The sequence below is a fragment of the Sander lucioperca genome, chromosome 7, assembly GCF_008315115.2.
Source record: "Sander lucioperca isolate FBNREF2018 chromosome 7, SLUC_FBN_1.2, whole genome shotgun sequence".
In the NCBI taxonomy this organism is placed as follows: Eukaryota; Metazoa; Chordata; class Actinopteri; order Perciformes; family Percidae; genus Sander; species Sander lucioperca.
In genome coordinates, this window is record NC_050179.1 from 5,499,770 (window position 1) to 5,514,741 (window position 14,972).

General features: G+C 39.8%; 1 protein-coding gene across 1 annotated transcript; it reads left to right on the forward strand.

Moving 5' to 3' along the window:
- The first annotated feature begins 10,805 nt into the window (after positions 1-10,805).
- Positions 10,806-14,504, forward strand: avpr1aa (arginine vasopressin receptor 1Aa). The gene is made up of 2 exons (XM_031283320.2): positions 10,806-11,676; positions 12,393-14,504. The coding sequence occupies exons 1-2, from the start codon at positions 10,806-10,808 to the stop codon at positions 12,674-12,676; spliced, it is 1,155 nt and encodes a 384-aa protein (XP_031139180.1). The 3' UTR covers positions 12,677-14,504.
- Positions 14,505-14,972: the final 468 nt, after the last annotated feature.

Sequence of the window (14,972 nt, forward strand, 5' to 3'; positions counted from 1 at the left end):
ATACTGAGACTTCTTTAAGAGACAAGTTGAGGGGTTTCCAGTTTCTGATTTCCTGTTTTCTAAGGCCAAGTATCTAGAAATCAGTAGGAACTGCTTTAATGCTGCCTTTAACATTTAGTTGTGGTTGCACTTCCAGTTTTGGATGACATCTAGTTTTTTTTTACCTTTTGCATTTGAATGCACTTCTTGTCTGCGCTTTGGACAAACGTGTCTACCTAATAAATTGTAATGTAAAGATTTACATTGACTGTTGTTTTACCCTGACAAATTGTAGTAAGACTGATGGTTGTCAGTGAAGACATTAAAACTGATTGAAAAGAACTAAGCCTTTCTACAGTATGTGACCTTTTCAGCCTGGTATCCTAGGAATTATGTCCTGAATCTGCACCTCACAATTCATGTCGACTGCCAATGTTCTGGGAGGCAGCGTGTCCTTTAAGTCGTGAGGCGGGGAGTAAAGGTGCGGAGGTTGAAGTGGTGGATGGGTGTGTAGTCCATCTAACTTTCATGCCATGCAGGAGACTGGAGTCCTCCGACTGTCACAGCTCCACAGTCGCCTTTTTATTAACTGTAAACACAATCTTTAACTAAGTGTTTTACTTGCCTAACACTAACTACACAAAACTATAATGTATTTGCTTAAACCACAATATTTCCCTGACCTTAACCACACCATATTTTCTATGCACAGATATTCACAGATATTGAAAAAAGTGAGAATTTATAAAACATTTGCATGGGATATTTAAAAACATTGTCATTGAAAATAATCTGAGGCTTTGTAGACTGTAGTCCAATATTGACATTCTTGTTTGTTGGTAACGTTGGACATCTTCTATGTGATGACCTCTCTGACCACCGTGGCACAATCTTGCCTTTAGAAATTCTGGGGTACAACAGTCCAGTAAACATTTCTGAAAGACTACAACTCCAAGTATGACTCCAGCTTTTCTCCTGGATTGGTTCCAAATGAGCTAAACCTCATGTATACAGTATATAAACACTCATAAAGACATTCTGCTGGTACGCAAAACCAGTCTAATATTTACTTCAGCTAGCATGGACTGCATGCAGTAGACAAGTCAAGCACACACAATAAGAGCAAGAAGAGAAAATGAGGACTGTAGTTAGGTAAAAGGCCAAGCTGAAGTGCTCTTGTGAGCCATTATCAGCATGGCTCCAAACTCAGACACGTCTATTTCTGTCTGCCCTTCAACTCTTGCAACAGGGAAGGAGAAGTCACCAACACATTTTGATTCTGTGTGTTAGGTAACAATAAAATAAGCAGGAATTTAAAGTATGTATAGTAAAGAGGTTTATTTATTTGTTTAATTTCTTTTTAACGGATTCAGTGTCACCCACTAAATGTACACAAATAACTTCTGTTTCATGGTGACAGGTCACATTTAGCCTTGTTATATTTTGTTGTTTTTAATGTTATGTTTTACGTGCTCATTAAACTGAGTAACATCAAATTTCACATACAGTACAGGAAAATAATCCTCATCCGTGAGGGGTTTAGTATTTTGTTTTGTCCTGGCCTGTGTCCATATAGTCATGGTTCTCCATGCTGCAGTCTTAAGGCAGGATGATACTGTTTGTCTACAGAGAGAGACGGGACTCTACTCTGTTTAGCCACCAGCTTAACTGAACTTCACTTAATTCCAGCATCTGTTATTCTTCCAAAATAAAAATATAGAATAATAAGAACTGGTATTCTGATTTAATTTAAATTTTCCAATTTCTTTCAATTTTATTTCCCGCAGCTGTTGACCTAAAAGTGAATTGAAACCATCGCTGACGTCTGCATTGGTGGCAGCATACACGATGCACACACCAAATGCATGGACCCATGTGTTTCCCTTAAGATAGGGATTGTTTAGCGTAATGTTTAATCATGCTCCATCCAAAATCTTTTGAGTATCAAACATACAGCCGTCTAGGTTTGAAATGTGGCTGATTTTATATACCTTTTATTAATGAATGAATCATTTTCTTCAAAAGATTGGCCAACAATGTATGCCTATCCACAGCAGTAACCCCACAAACATTTCCCTAAGTCTCAGAAAAGCAAACAAATAAGAGGGTAGAGAGGGAGATAGAAGGGGAGGGGACTAGAACCTTGAAAAAAAAAAGCCGTTTGTGATATAGACATTTTTTGACAACAGTCCAATTGCATTCTTGCCAAATGAACAGACGGGATCAATGTGAAGCCTGTGGATACTTCCCCAGAGGGTTGATGTTATTAGGTCACAGTGTGTGATTTCAAAGAAACAGCAGTGAGAACATTGCTGTCATCTCTCTTGATAGATAATGAACTTTGTTGAGTGTCAGAGTTTCCCATAAGCTCTTATTGCAGGACACACATGCACACACAGAAATATAAACCTTTCAGAGAAATGGCTGTATGATATATATTTGATATACTGTGTAAAGTGAACACACAGTTTGGTATAATATTTCATTGTTCATTTCATCTCTGTCTTGCTCTGACAATATTTTCCAAGTGGTATTTAGATAGAATATACTGTACACACTTGACTGTTGCAGTCATATTTTTTCTTTTTCTTTGAGACTAAGTTTAGATTTGCGATTTGTAGTCATATGCGAGATATCTTACAGGGCATCAAGTCATTTTTCATGTCTGCTAATGTAAATGTTAAGCGGGAAGAGCAGGAGCACTTTAGTTAGTGTTTTTAGTGTTTTCCTCCTAACTCTCCTGTAGTTTCAGACACTGCCGCTCCCACCTGCCCTGCAGTAGTCTATATCCACGACCTTCCACTTTCAGATTGCCCTGTTGCCGCCGAAATATGTCCTTTTTTTTTACCAGATTTCTGTTACCTAACGCTTCCTTTGTCTTGGAATTCTAAACTCCGGTGGATTTATGAGGACTATGGTTAACTGTTCCTCAGATCTCTGCAGGGTAAATCCAGACAGCTAGCTAGACTATCTGTCCAATCTGAGTTTTCTGTTGCACGACTAGTGGGTGAAGTGGGTGAAACAACCTTTGAACGTACACGTTCCTCCAAAACGTGTTCCTTCCCGAGGTTATTTTGCAGAGGCACCAGGGCTCCGTGCAGAGCTTAGCGTTGCCCATGACGATTTGGTTTAAAGAAATGCCAGTAAACCAGAGCACGTTTTTCTCCCATCCTGGAATGTTGTGTGGACCATTGCCAGACCCTCCTCCACAGCGCTGCGGAGTGAGACTAGCCCTATAGTAACCCCTGTGTTCCTGACAGTCCCCATCAACTGACCCTGCCCACTTGCACACCTGTTCCCACTTCACCCACTAGCTCCTTCCATTCATTACTGCGAGATTGTCTGTTGTGCCTTTACCTGCACGCTAGCCTAATCCTATTGGATAAGTTTAGCCCCTGCCAGCCTGGTTCTGACTTTTGACCTCAATTAAACCTTTTTATTTTAACTGTCTCAGAGTCATGCTTTTGACTTCAAACATGTGCCTTGGCTTTACTATACTTTGGCCAGCCTGTTCTCACTTCCAACACCTTACATACGGCAGCTTTGTCAGTGGCCCTCAGAGTCTGAAACCAACGCACAAGGCACCCTTTAGCGTCTGTATGAGACGCACCGATCTTTCAACTGCTTATCCATGGATTAGTGAGATGACGTGGTATAAAGAGTGACAAAGTCCACTTGGGGAAAAAGTCAGGGTGAATGGATGTGTCAAACAACACTGACTTTCACCCAAATCGATGTTCGCATTCCATGTAAAACCAAAGTCTACCTAACTAACGTCACATAGCCTATGTAAGTTACGTTACAAACGTACTTATTTTAACCCTCAACCACTATCTTTTCCTAGGCCTAACCAAGTAGTTTTGTTGCCTAAACCTAACCACACCCTGCATGTTAAAGTAGTTGGTAGTGTGAATATGTTGCAACCAATCCTTGGCATATCAACTCTATAAGTCTAAATTACTGTTCCCCCTGCTTCTTCACCATGTTAACCATCTCCAACAAATACAAACTTAGCAGCATCACACACACTGCCTACAAAATCATTTGCCAGCCTACTCCCAATCTCTCAGATATTAACCCCAGAGCCATCACACGCCTAGCACTTACAATAGCAAATAACACAGATGACCCCCTCAATCCACACTTCACATTTCTTCCATCTTGCCGGAGATACAGAACTCTCAAATGGCGAAGAGCTCCTTTCAAGTAAGAGTTTTGTCCCCTCTGCAATAGCAGCCCTGAACAATCTGCCTTGCTCACACTGTTGTGAGCTGCGGTGATGAATGCATTTATTTTATGTAATAAATAAATGCTAATTTTATGTACTGACTATATGTGTATATACTGACTGTATGTTGCTGTGTGTTGCTATGTGTACTGGCTGTGGAAACAAATATCCGTCTAGGACAATTAATCTAAATCAAATACAAAGTCTACTGGAGGGATGAACAAAAGATAATCCCTTATTTGGTGTTTTGATGGTGGTGGTGGTGGTGTGGAGAGCCTCATCTAACATGTTACTCATACTGACTCCTGTCGTGTTCGTTTGTTAAGAAAAGTATAATAACATCTATTCAACGGAGTAGTACGGACCAGAGTGTGGATTGGTAGCTGGAGAGATGCCAGTTCAACTCCTGGGCACTGCCAGGTGCTCTTGAGCAAGGCACCGTACCCCCCCCAACTGCTCAGGGCGCTGGTCCAGCACTGGCAGCCCACTCACACTGACATCTCTCCATTTGTGCATGAATAGGTCCTGAGCATGTGTGTGTATTTCAGGCCTGTGTGTAGTGATTTCTAACAAACAGAGTGTACATTGTAATTTTCCCACTGGGGATCAATAAACAGTATAAATAAATAAAAAAGAAGTATACAAAAATACTGCATATCAATATTGTGTGTGTACTATATATTACAAAATATGCTTATTATACACTTTAAGTTATAAAGCAATGGACTGTACAAGAAACCAAAATGCAATGAAATGTGAAGAGAAATCTGTTAATGATACTAATGGCCCAGGGATCTTACATAAGATGGGATCAGAATTCCATGTCCGTGTGAGAGCAGAGCAGCCAGTCATTACACTGGACAAGTGCGTCTGTCCGCTGAGGAAATGGTCTCGAACATGTCGTTGTTCTATGAGTCATTGAGAATGTATAAGCCATTAGGTTTCAGCTGGGCTATTTTTGTTTTTGAGAGAAAACTCTTCCATGTTTTCATTTTCTGTGGATAAAGGAGTGATTTAATTTCAAAGTAACGACGTCACAATCCTGTTGAAAGATACACATTAAACAGAGATAATTTCTCTTATTTTGTTAATTAAATCAGATCTTAGTACGTGTCATGTTGGAAAGGCTGCACAATAAAATGAAAGCTATCCATATCTTTTTATGATAATAGAGTAAAAATGATTTTTGCTTTTCAACACCTAAAGCACAATTAACGTAAAACGACCTGCAGTGAATTGTGTTAGAATAACTTATTGGGTCTTTGTAAGTTTGTGTGGGAAGTGGACAAAATTATCTAATAATATCTAATATCTATGAGGAGGTTTGAGGTTCAGGTTTTGTGCTTTTTAAAGAAATATTTACAATTTTCAAATACAAGTAGTCACTGAATGGAAGTCATGTCACAGTTTTTGTTGAGATTGTGTAACAGAAGTGTTGATTAAATTCTGTAGTTTAGTTTTGGTGTGTTTCATAATTCTGTGTGTGTATTTATCTCTGGTGGTGATTGATGGTGGGTGTAAGCGCTGGAGTGATTCCCATTCGGACTTAGGTTCAGCCGACATAGACACATGTTTCAGCTGATAGAGTAAAATGTTGTGTCTCATGCTTCAAATTACTGTGGACTTTTTCACTATCAAACCAAGAAGACATCTTTCCCTAACTTTAACAGAGTTTGTAGTGAAGATAATGGGTAGACGCTCAGTCTAGGTGCTAGTTCTGGGTTTATCACCGCTTACAGAGTATGAAATGAAGAACTGAGAGATGGTTCTTATTCTGTTTATTTCTTCCTCTTTCTTGTGTGTGAGAGTTTGAGTGTGAGTGTGAGTGTGAGTGTGGTTTTCTTCTCATTTACGCACACTCTGAACTACAATCCAACTGACCGACTAACTCTATCATACTGCTTATTAACTGTGTGACGTCAGCTATAATATACAAACCAGCATGCGCTTTGGCTACCCTGTTACCAGCACTGAATAAATGGGAGTAAACGTGAAACATAAAACACAATATGGTCAACTGTACTAAATAATAGCAACACTAACATAACTTTGGGGCCTTTTCTACAGAGTTACTTAACGAGATTGCGCCTTATCAGATATGTTAATTAACAACATTTCTTCATTATGTTGATACAAATCATAATCATGGTGCAAAACATATGTGCGCCACCTTCCTTTGTAAAGTTCAATTATTTTATTCCACCCCAAAGAAAGATGTGGTATATATACATTTTTATCAAACCAACCAATACTCACTCAATATTTGTGGTTTGTAAATTTGTTTGTATGCCACTGTGCTCTTTTTCAAACTCAAACACGGAGGCAAAGGAAAAAAGCAGCTGCACTGAAGTTTTCTTATATTATCTACGTAGGCCCAGGTTGTATAACAACCGTGTACTAGACACAGATTTTCACGAATATAAACCTGGATGTTTACAGAAGCTCTGATTTATCATCAGCCCACAATGCCAAAGGATAACATTCAAACCTACATATACACTTACATAACAAATGTATTATAGGTGGAACATCTGATTCTGCATAGGTCCTGGTGATTGTCATAACTTCATCCATAAAGTAAACAGATCATTAAATGTTTGGTTTGACGTGACCTTCGTAGTGCTGTAGTCGCCCAGGGGACAAACAACATTTGTGCTTTTATGAATACTATAAAGAAAAACAGATAGAACTCTCTGAATCAGGAGGTGCTCCTTCTTGATTTCAGTCTACGTCAAAAGCACAGTATATTTCATATTGGTAGCATGATGAACTGACTGGGTATTATAATGCATGAGGTGGTTATGATATAAGCCAGACAGAACAAGGGAAGCATGCATACTATGCAGCTTGTTAAGAGCAGACATTCTTCTCATGCGTGTGATTACATATGGCAGAGACATAAACAATGTATATAAGTCCTCTGACATAATGTTTAACTTTAAGAAACCTTTTTGTTTTGTAACAGAGCACAGAATAACCCTAACTGACATATTCCACCAACTAAAAAAATTAAATTTTAAATTAAAAGGTTGCAAATTCCACTCTGAATGCTAGAATTGGACTTTAATCAAGCTACATTACATACATTAACATGTGTAAAGAAGATGTTTAGATATTCACAACGCTTTCTGATAGCAAATTTAAGTCGTGCAGACAGACATTCTGTTTCATAAAAAAAGAAAAAACTCCTTAACAAGATTTTGTATCCCCAATGATAAATTTTTTTTTAAAAAAAACCTCCTCCCAGAGAGTTTGAAGAGCTCTTACAGAATGAAGGAAAGGGAAACCTCACGGAAATGATTCAGACTGACTGCTGCGGCTACTGGAGACACAACATGCATTCCCATGATTCCCGGACCCAGACACACTGTCCGCAGTTGAGGATGGTCAACAGAGTCTTCATTAAACTGATGAGACAATCCAAGCCTGGAGCAGTAATAACAGCACGTCTCCGGTGAACGTCTTCAAAAACAGGAGATGAGGGTAAAAGCGGTTCAGTCCAGCGTGAAGGGAGACATCCGTTCTGTCGTCCTTGAACCCCCAGGACAAGACAAGACTGTAACAGAGTGGAAAGTTGGAGACAGAAATGAGACACATAACATGGCTCTTATGGGAGGAAACTGGTTAGCTGGTCAACAGAAGCCCAAGGCTCTGATGGGAAGATCAACAGAGACTGACACAGGGATAATTGAGGAAACTTCATTACACCACTAAGCCAGTTCAAGCGGCCAGCAGGACATTTTAGGAAGGAGGCTCCAGTTTGCACCGCTCACTACAAGGGCCATCGGAAATGAAAGAGAGGAGATCTGGAGAGTGACTGCTATGTGAACGCAATAAAGCAAACTATCCTCACTATCAGCACATGGATCAGATGAGCTTAATGGCTGCCGGATACCAACAGCCAGTTGGCAATTATGTGCTTTCGCAATGGAAACTGTAATCAACAATTCACATTGTTATAGGTCACTTGGAAACTGAGGCGGCACTAAAGATGCTGAAGCAAAGAACTGGTAGATGAATGTGCAATAGCGGGGCCTGAACGATGCTCTTAACATGGGAAACTATAAGAGAGACAGAGAAAACATGCAGGCAGTGCAAAAGCCTAAGATAAGAAAAGATAAAACTTTATTGTCTGTTCAAACAGAAAATGTTCTTGCATTGTCTGCTCCAACAATCAACAGATAACATTAAAAAACACAAACATAAAAAACATCTGTATGGTCACCCGACACACACACACACACACACACACACACACACACACACACACACACAATTTATGATCGCAGTCCCACAATGATACACAGATCACATGGTGGTGTGGGGAGATAGGGGGGGGTGTATTATCACAGTGCGTGTTGAGTGGGTGGGGGGAGGGGGTGCACAGTCCTGAGTATGGGGGATGTATGTATGTGCAGTGGTATGCAGCTCCTTGTGCTCCTTTTTGTTTAGGAGCAAACATGCGAGTCGTCTGCTGAGCAGCGCCCCAGCAGCCAACGCTAGTTGGTAATGTCAAGTAGAAATATTAAACGACCCTCCACTCAAATGTGTTCATGTGTGCAGAATGATGTATGTGCAGAGTTTGACACTGAAGGCAGTTTTCAGATTCATCTGCTGAAGGTGGAAAGTTTCTCTGTGCTCATCTTTAATCTGAGTTTAAAACATGTATGTGAGCATGATTTTGTGACATCACAAATTATGCTTAGCTGAAGTTCAGTCAGGAAGACTCTTTTCTCTACTCATTCATTCCCACTCTCTCTTGGTCTCTTTGTCTCTCGCTTCCACTCAATCAGCTGACGTTCACTCTTACAGCTAAACCAATTAGACTTTGCCACAATCTCCCTGAGCCACTCATATCATTGCTGTCAAACTTTAAAACTGCCCCTCTTCCAACCCATTCACCTACAGTTGTCAGTGCCCAGGATTCCTTCCACTGAGCTCATCAGAAGCCCCACTCCAGCCAACTCTCTTCATCTCTTCTCCACCACCACTTGTGTCTGGACATCAGGGTTATATCTCTGCACTCCCCCCCCCCCTTTAATTATCACCAAGACTCTTCACATTTCTAAACTTAATTGTGCACCATGTCAATATAATAATTTCATCACTCAAAAAATAAGTGTCTCCTGTTTGAAGTAGTTCGTAGGCCAATCATAATCACATACAATATAGTCCAATGCAATTTACACAAGCGTATGTGGGAACTTGAAACTTCTTATGCACATACACTGAGAATGGACTTTATAATAAACTTTTGAAATGGAAAAAAAAGCTGATGTAATAAAATGTGATAAAAAAGAATTGGATATACATTAGGTTTTAAAACATGTGGGGATCAATGGGCTTCATGGAGGGGTGATAAAGGTTCAATTAATCCAAATTACAAGATTAAGAAACAATATTTCCTCACTTTCTTCCAGTGGGATCTAGCCCAGAGATAAATTCTGCTGGTATATTTTCCCAAATTCAGATGCTATCCACCTCTGAGATGTCTGCTAAAAGTGAGCTTGGTACACAGACAAAATGAACACAAGTTAAACTCAACTGTATAAAGGCAGAACCACATGCTTGCATACACAGCACAAATAAACGAATACCTCATTTGAGCATTATGATCAAAATCAGTTTTTGCAGCCTAAATGGTGTATTCATTTTGACCTTTGACTTCACTGTACCTGAATAAATCAAATCTGGTGATTATTTGAGCAAAGCATTTCAGATAAACGATTTTAAACAGATCAGCATTGCACAAGGCCTTAGTAAAAGCAAACAACATTCCAGTGTGTTGGTCAATGTATTCCTATTGCTGTAAAAGTTGGTTATTTTAGTTGTTACTCAACTTACTCCCTTGAAATTTTTGCAATTTTTTGTGTGTGACATTTTAATGCAAACAAAACTACTTTCTACAACAACAAGTGGTCCACATTATAAGTGGGAGAACTTGTGGTGATGTGGAGGTTAAGTGTACACCACGGGGAAGGGCTTGGCTATGCACTGCAAAAAATAGTTAGCCATTATTATGTAATTTTAAACATGTCCCAAAGCAAGAAAAAAGAAAAAAAATAACAGCATTGCCAATTGTTTTTCTAGATTAACAAATTTTGATTGAATAAGGCTCTAACGTCGGTGCAATTTCAAAAAAATGCATCTTGTAATTTGCACTGGAAACATGAAAATTATCTAATCTAATCTAATTATATTACTTAATTAAAAATATTCCTTATTTATGTCATGCCCTGCAGGGCGCACATGTCTTGTTTGAGGAATACGTGTTCTAGGTCGTATCACTACACCTAATGTAATGCCTTGCCTTGCCTAATACATTTTTAAGGTGTTGGATTTTTTGCAGTGTATCCCTTTTACGCACACGTTGTCTGAAATTCGATTCGAGTTTAAAACGCCCCGGCAGCAGCCACAATTCGGAGACCAACTGGTTCCTCTCTGTGAGCATCACGCACAGTAGCTCCATATATGTGGAGGCACCTCGCAGCCCCTCTAGCACTGTATCTGCTAGGGCGCGCGGAGGGGGGACTATGACTATGAGTTTCTGAGCGGAGGGAACCAGTCTCTGGATTTCAGTCCCTCTAATGACCGAACAATGGAAACGCTTGAAAACAACACCGTCCACCCGAATGGATCCGATCCGTTTGCGCGAAACGAAGAAGTGGCCCAAATCGAGATAATGGTCCTGAGCATCACCTTCGTGGTTGCTGTGATTGGGAATGTGACCGTCCTGCTGGCAATGTACAACACTAAGAAGAAGATGTCGCGGATGCACCTTTTCATCAAACACCTCAGCCTGGCTGACCTGGTGGTCGCCTTCTTCCAGGTGCTGCCGCAGCTCTGCTGGAAGATCACCTTCCGCTTCTACGGTCCGGACTTTTTCTGCAGGATAGTGAAGCACCTCCAGGTGATGGGGATGTTTGCGTCCACCTACATGATGGTGATGATGACCCTGGACCGTTACATTGCCATCTGCCACCCTCTCAAAACCCTCCAGCAGCCCACCAAGCGCTCCTACATCATGATCATCTCCACGTGGATATGCAGCCTGGTGTTCAGCACTCCGCAGTACTTTATCTTCTCCCTTAGTGAGATCCAGAACGGCTCGAAAGTTAACGATTGCTGGGCGCACTTTATCGAGCCGTGGGGCGCCAAGGCGTACATCACCTGGATAACTGTGGGCATCTTTCTCGTGCCCGTGGTAATTCTCATGATGTGTTACGGATTCATCTGCCACAGCATATGGAAAAATATCAAATATAAGAAAAGGAAATCGACGGCTGGTGTTGCGAACAAGAACGGGCTGATTGGGAAGAATTCAGTCAGCAGCATTACAACTATATCAAGAGCCAAACTGAGGACTGTTAAGATGACTTTTGTGATTGTTTTGGCGTATATTGTTTGCTGGGCTCCGTTTTTCACAGTGCAGATGTGGTCAGTGTGGGATGAAAATTTTCAGTGGGCTGGTGAGTGCTAAAGGGATGAAACTATAAGTGTATTCAGTATTACTGAATTTATTACTCTTACAACTTTAGGAATGATGTGATATATTGCCAAAACAAAAACAGCGAAGAGAGGGCACTTGGTCACTTGCTACAAAAAACCCAAATACTCATCGTGCACAAACGTGCAACACAGCCTTTACGCACGGATTTATTTGGCATACAAAACCAAAAATGAATTAAAAAAGAAATCTTTAAACTGAACTATTGTTAGCTACTTCAGTTACATGAAATAAGCGAGTGCAGCACTGTGACCTTTTACCATATTTTGTTATACTGCAGAAACGTATCTTTATTGAAGTATTTTCTTTGTTTCCGAATTTCAGCCATCACAACTGTGTTCTCTCACCGACCACCCTTCACCTCATGCTGAATCTTATTATTCATATTTTATCTGGAAACAAAACTACTGTAATTGGTTGAAAAAGTTACACTTATTTGATTTGCTTAATTAAGTTTTCTGGGACACATTCACAACGACCGATTAGTTCACTCATATCAAGAGAATGACATAAAAAGTCTTTGATTTGCAACAGAAACTGTTCTTTAAAGAAAAAAAATAGGTTTTACATTTCAACACCAGATGAGTTGATTGAGACAGGCATTTCTGCAGTCTAGCTTGGACCAGATGTTTTGCGGGATTAATCATCTTTTTCCTCTTCCCTCTCCCTGTTCCACAGATTCTGAGAACACAGCAGTGACTCTGTCTGCACTCCTTGCCAGTCTCAACAGCTGCTGTAACCCGTGGATATACATGGTCTTCAGCGGCCACCTCCTCCAGGATTTTGTGCACTGCCTCTCCTGCTGCCTCAAAATGAACCCTGACTTCAAGAAGGAGGACTCAGACAGCAGTCTCCGCAGAACAACATTGCTGACAAAGATAGCCAATCGGAGCCCTACGGGTAGTTCCAGCAACTGGCAAGAGATGGACAATTCTCCCAAATCTTCTATTCAGGCGGAGTAAACTTGCAGTCAGACAACTCTGTTTACTGGGGTGGGAATGAAAACATGTCTGGGACTGGCATCAAGTTACACATACAGTATCAACTCATCTTAACTTTGGGCATGACTGACAGTGACTGAAATACCCCCAAAGTCCAAAACTATAAAGCAAATTAAGCTTTTTGCATATGAATCAGGAGACAAGAGTGAAGAAATGTCATGTTGACTGAGAATTTGCAACAAGGACAGTCAGTATGGGCACATTACCTGTTTTTTGCCTGATTCTGTATGCAAACGTATTCTTTTCTTTTACATAACCACAGCAAAAAATATTTGAAAAAACATTGGGAAAAAGAAGTGAAATTGCAAAGTTTTACTTCTAAGTTATCAAGCTATATCACTACAATTGTTAGTAAAATCACTAGGTGCTGACAATTATTATTTTACATCATTTTGTTGAAACAGTTTCAACAAATTCAACAGTCCCAAGTAGTCAAGCTGATTTTTAGAGTCCCAACATGATTCCTTTTTGATACATTTTGAAGAGAAAACACTTTTCCAGGAATACTGATGCTTTTACTAGTGGTTAGGTTTCTCTTCAGTGCCGCCGAACACCCTGTCCTGCTGCGAGCGTTTACAAAGATAAAACTCACATAGCAGCCAGAGATGCGTGGTGGTGAAAATGACTCCTCCAGACCGCACGTCTCTAAGTAACCGAGGCAGTCACCTCACCCTTTGTGTTTAGCTTTCCATTTTGTTGTTTTTCTCAGAACCACATTTTAGTGGCTTATGTAAAAAGAAACCTTTTCTTTTGACCTATCATAAAAAAAAGAAAAATAATGGGTGTGGGGTTTAGACTACATCTTTTAATCAGGCCATTGTGTGCATCCACATTTTCCCCATTATTTCATGTTGCAGCTGGCAGTTATTTGTGTGGGTCCCTAACGACTGGCTTTCATTTCTGTTCAGTGGAGGCAGATAGGATCCCCTTGAAAATAGCAGGACATTCACCTACACATACACACACGCACATAGTGTAGGGGGCGGTGGGTGTTTAACAGTTGGAGCAGTCTACCTACCGACCCACACACCCATCCCACAGCTTTCACAAAATGTTGGGGAGAAGCTCACACATTCCACACACTCTACGTCAACACATTTCCTGATTTTTTTCCTGACATCCTGCACCATTGGGGGTGGTCTGTTTTTTTGGCTTCATTTGCACTCCAGACAAAAACAATCTCCTGCACATTAATGCGATGTGCAGCACAGTAATGGTTGTCAGACCAACATGAGAACATGTACATTATGATGTATGAAGACATTTCTATCTGACTGTATGGTATATTTTTTACATAAAAGGCAATTAAATATCTGTAAATAGGAATAATATATGTAAATCTGTTCAACACAAATTATGTTTGTCTATAATGGCTTGTGTACATTAAAAAAAAATCTAAATATACTATAAATACAGTATATGTTGAAATATACATATTGATGCACTGAATACTACACTGGCTTTGTCTCCTGTTTTACCCACCACGGCACGGATGGTTTCACTTGCTTTATTTGTGCTTCATGCAGTTGCTGCACAGAAATCTCTGGTGTTATGTTTGCTGAAGCAATACTGAACTTATATCTCTCGCCAATCTAAGCAATAATTACCTGCCAAGCTCTGGGATGATGCCGTTATTATGATGTCTAAAATAATGTGAAAAAGAAGTTCTGTTAAAGGGAGGAAAGCTGCCCACCCCTGCAGAACTTAAAATATATAAACAGACAATGTAATAGCTTGTAAAACCATTGAATGGAAATGTACCTGTACCTATAAAATCAAAAGAAAGAAAGACAGATATCTCAAAACAAGGGCAAATAAAACCATATCTGCACGGCTTCATTACACTTTAGAAAGAAAATACGTTTTATACTGTAATTTGTCTATGACGTCTATTAGACTCCATCAGGAGTACAACATGATTTAATTTGATTATTTTATTGTCTAATTTACTTATTAATAATTTACATTATTACGTTTCTTGCTGAAAAACTGTGTTACACCTCATGAAATCATAATTGTGTAATGTAATAAGGCAGTGGTATTACTTTGTCTTTATTGCATCATTAAATAATTTCAACGTCATTGTTAGCATTATGAGTAATTATTGGAGATGGTCCAATACCATTTTTTGCTTCCCGATACCAATTTTGATACCTGAACTTGCGTAAAGGCCAACACCGAGTACCAATCCGCTACCAGTGTGTTATATATTTTATCATGTTTTAACAGCTGTATACTACTAACCCTGTATGGACGT

Coding starts and splice junctions, on each gene's coding strand:
- avpr1aa (XM_031283320.2), top strand. CDS start 10,806: ATGGAAACGCTTGAAAACAACACCGTCCACCCGAATGGATCCGATCCG. Junction 11,677..12,392: donor TGAAAATTTTCAGTGGGCTG/GTGAGTGCTAAA, acceptor CCTGTTCCACAG/ATTCTGAGAACACAGCAGTG.